Below are 3,417 nucleotides of genomic sequence, written 5' to 3' on the forward strand. Positions count from 1 at the left end.
CAACTGCCGTGTGAACGACTCATGCCCCCTCGAAAGAAAAGGCCAGACGAAGGGAGTTATCTACCTACGCTATGGTGATGAGAGATGATAACGGCACCATAGAGACATACATCGGTCTAACAGAGAGAACATTCAAAAAGAGGTTTAATGCACACGTGTAGCTTTAGAAACAACCGTTTAAAGAGTGTAACATCTTTAAGCCATTATATTTGGTCATTGGCGGACAGAAACATTAATTATTCAACCACCTGGAAAACCCTCTCAAAGAACAGAGCATGTTCAACCAGTAGTAAAATGTGCAACCTATGTCTCACTGAAGAATATTTTATCATTTGCAAACCAGAAATGTCCACACTGAATAACAGGAATGAATTGGCCAGCAGTTGCAGACATAGATACAAGCACCTATTTTGTAATTATAAATAAATCATGACAATAGACAAATACTCCCCTCATTGGACCATTCACGATCACGTGTTTTTGAAATTTTGAATGTCGCACCTCTCCCTACCCCCATTGGACATTGTGCACGTGATGTGCATGACGAGGCAGTAAATGGTGTGTTGTGCCCCGGGTAGCTTTATTGACAGCTGATGATTGCTTATGGCATGAAACAGGCTTGTCCTGTCTCATAAAGAATTTACTTGACTCACTGGATTATTTTGCTCCTTATTTGTTGAGCACTTTCCCCACTGCTGAGTGTTTCTTTTAACAAATGGTATATATATATGAAGAGTCAAAGAGTCTCTCTCTCTCTCTCTCTCTCTCTCTCTCTCTCTCTCTCTCTCTCTCTCTCTCTCTCTCTCTCTCTCTCTCTCTCTCTCTCTCTCTCTCTGAGAGATCCTCTTTGACTCTTCTTTTGAACCATCCATCCTTTCTGTCCAGAATGCATCCTGGTCCTCAAAACTGATTTTTTTTTTGTTGCTTGTAAATGACTGTAAACTGCTGAGTCCTGTCCAGAATGGTTTACTCATCGCTGTGGTGCATCATGCGCATGTATGTATGTACACTCCTCAGTACACTACCATGTAGACCACGTTGCAGCATTTTGTCTTGGCATGCGTCCCTTCGGGTGGACAATGTGTTGTCTGTGAGTTACCAGCTTTGTAAAACATCAGAATGAATGACAAAATGTCTTCAAACTGAAAACCAATGTTCAGTGAACAGATTTAAACCTCCGCTGGATGTTTTACTTCCCGGGTGGCCAAAATGCCTCTATATAGACATATTGCTGCAGAAACAGAGCGCCGAGTCAAACGACTCGGGTGCCGCCTGAGGCACACACCAGAAGCACCAGCAGATTCCCATCAAATATGAACGACACTACATTTAGCACTGCTATGCAAAACCAGCAAACACCTTTGTTCAATAGAAAACAGTCCAATGAGTCTGAAGAAACACTGACGCCTGGGAACAAACAGCGTTCTGAGAAGTCACAGCTTGTCATGTAGGCGCACGTTGGCTCAACGCCTGACGCTGCCGGTGTGGATGTTTTATATTTAAACCATATGAGCGTACTTCTTGACTCACATCAGCCAGCCCTTGTGGTGTGGTGGCCTAGAATGTGCATGAATGTGATGATGTGTGTGTTCACGCACACACACACACACACACACACACACACACACACACACACACACACACACACACACACACACACACACACACACACATAACGGGCATTTAGAGGGAGTCAGGTAAGAAATGAGAGAGATGTCTTCATTCGTCGCTGATGTGTGCACATTTGAATGCTAACATGTAACATTCCTGCAGGTCAACATTTTGTAGTGTGCCTCTTCATGTTTTCAATGTCTTTTGCAGTAAACTGGCTCAGGACAACCGCATGGAGAGCCCCATTCCCATCCTGCCTCTGCCCACGCCTGACGCCGAGACTGAGAAGCTAATCAAAATGAAAGACGAGGAGGTATGATGACACTATCACCGTTTGTTCAACCGCTGTGTAGTCTGGGTGACCCATGACGTCGATAGAATAGAGTAGAATAGAAGTGTGACGTGCTTTATGTATGGCACCGGAGTCCCTCTTAGACCTTCCAGATTGAAGTGGTGGAGTCTCACCCCCACCCTGCTTGTTTTTTTCTTCTTCTTCCTATTCGCAGTTGAAGAGGATGCAGGAAATGCTGAACAAGATGCAGCAGCAAATGCACGAGAAGGATCAGTGACGACTTCCAGAGCCAGCCTGTGTTACGGTTCCACCTGCTGTCTGAACCATGAAGTACAATCTGATTCGCAGACAATAGTAAACGCAACATGGATATATTGTGATAGTGGCAACTCTGGCTGTAAGGTTTTCTATTTGGTGCTTTGTATATTTTGTCTGCCCGGAGGATCATGTTGTTGGAGGGTGTTTTCTGTCTGAACTTTTCCTTTTGCCCATTTTGAGCCCCCTGCTGTGGTTAACGGTTTTAACATATATAATATAAATGTGTAATTTAATAATTGCTACTCAGTGTACCTAATTTATAAATGCAATGCTAACCTTTTTGGATATTCTGTCAGGGTATAAATATGCGTGCTACGAACGCAGCTGAGGTTGTTGGCGAGATTTGTCGAACAAAGATATTGTTTTTTTTTTATTAATGTGTGTGTATGTGTGTGCGTGTGCGCGTGCACACGAGTGTGGTTTTGTGCGTGCGCGTGTTTGTGTATCTTTCATGAAACACCCTCTTTAGATATTGTCATATATATTGCTAGATATCCGTCCATGAAAGTCCCCCGGTCTATATTGAGGTACTACCATGAGTTTGCTTTTGTTTAAATGCAAAGAAAAAAAGAAGTAAATTCCAGTTTCTCTTGTTTATTTGGTGTGTAATCATCATAAATATCGTTCTATTCTGTTGGCCAACATTTTTTATTAAGGCTACTGAACATGATTTGTTTCCTCCGACATTTTTACATAGGCTGTCTCAGTTGAAAATGCACTTATTGCCAGTGGTGAACTGTGAATGGGGGGTCTCTGAGGGAACGAGAGGGCCGGTACCGTACATGGTGCACGTGCAAGCATGCTGCAGTTTCTCAAAGCCGCTTATAGTTGTGGGCCTATTTTCACTGCCTCGTAGCTGATGCCCTGTGTTCGTCCAGAAATGCGTTATGACCTATGCCTTGTTACCACTAACGGATGGAGAAAATACTAAATGAACACTTTGTTCCAGATGACATTTCTCTATTTGGGAAAAATGTTATGTGATGCATTTTGTAAGTGTGTGTGTGTGTGTGTGTGTGTTTGTATGTGTGTGTTGAGTGCGCGCATGCAGGAGCGAGTGTGTATAGGCTCTCCTGTGATTGAGGCGGTGTTATAAGGCTGTGATCTCCATCTGCCTGAGCTGTGATATCAGTCTGAGGGCTTTGTAGACAGGGAACGAGTGCCCCGGTGATGATAGTATGACAAATAAACAGACT

The 3,417-nt window shown here is 43.4% G+C and overlaps 1 protein-coding gene across 1 annotated transcript in view; it reads left to right on the top strand.

Moving 5' to 3' along the window:
- The window catches only part of septin5a (septin 5a), a 13,204-nt gene extending 9,787 nt beyond the window's left edge, over positions 1-3,417 (top strand). Inside the window, exons 10-11 of the mRNA XM_056294252.1 lie at positions 1,822-1,924; positions 2,118-3,417. Of these exons, the coding sequence (XP_056150227.1) occupies positions 1,822-1,924; positions 2,118-2,180 (166 nt within the window). The 3' untranslated portion in view covers positions 2,181-3,417. The remainder of the gene's footprint in view (positions 1-1,821; positions 1,925-2,117) is intronic.

Source organism: Lampris incognitus, chromosome 1, assembly GCF_029633865.1.
Source record: "Lampris incognitus isolate fLamInc1 chromosome 1, fLamInc1.hap2, whole genome shotgun sequence".
In the NCBI taxonomy this organism is placed as follows: domain Eukaryota; kingdom Metazoa; phylum Chordata; class Actinopteri; order Lampriformes; family Lampridae; genus Lampris; species Lampris incognitus.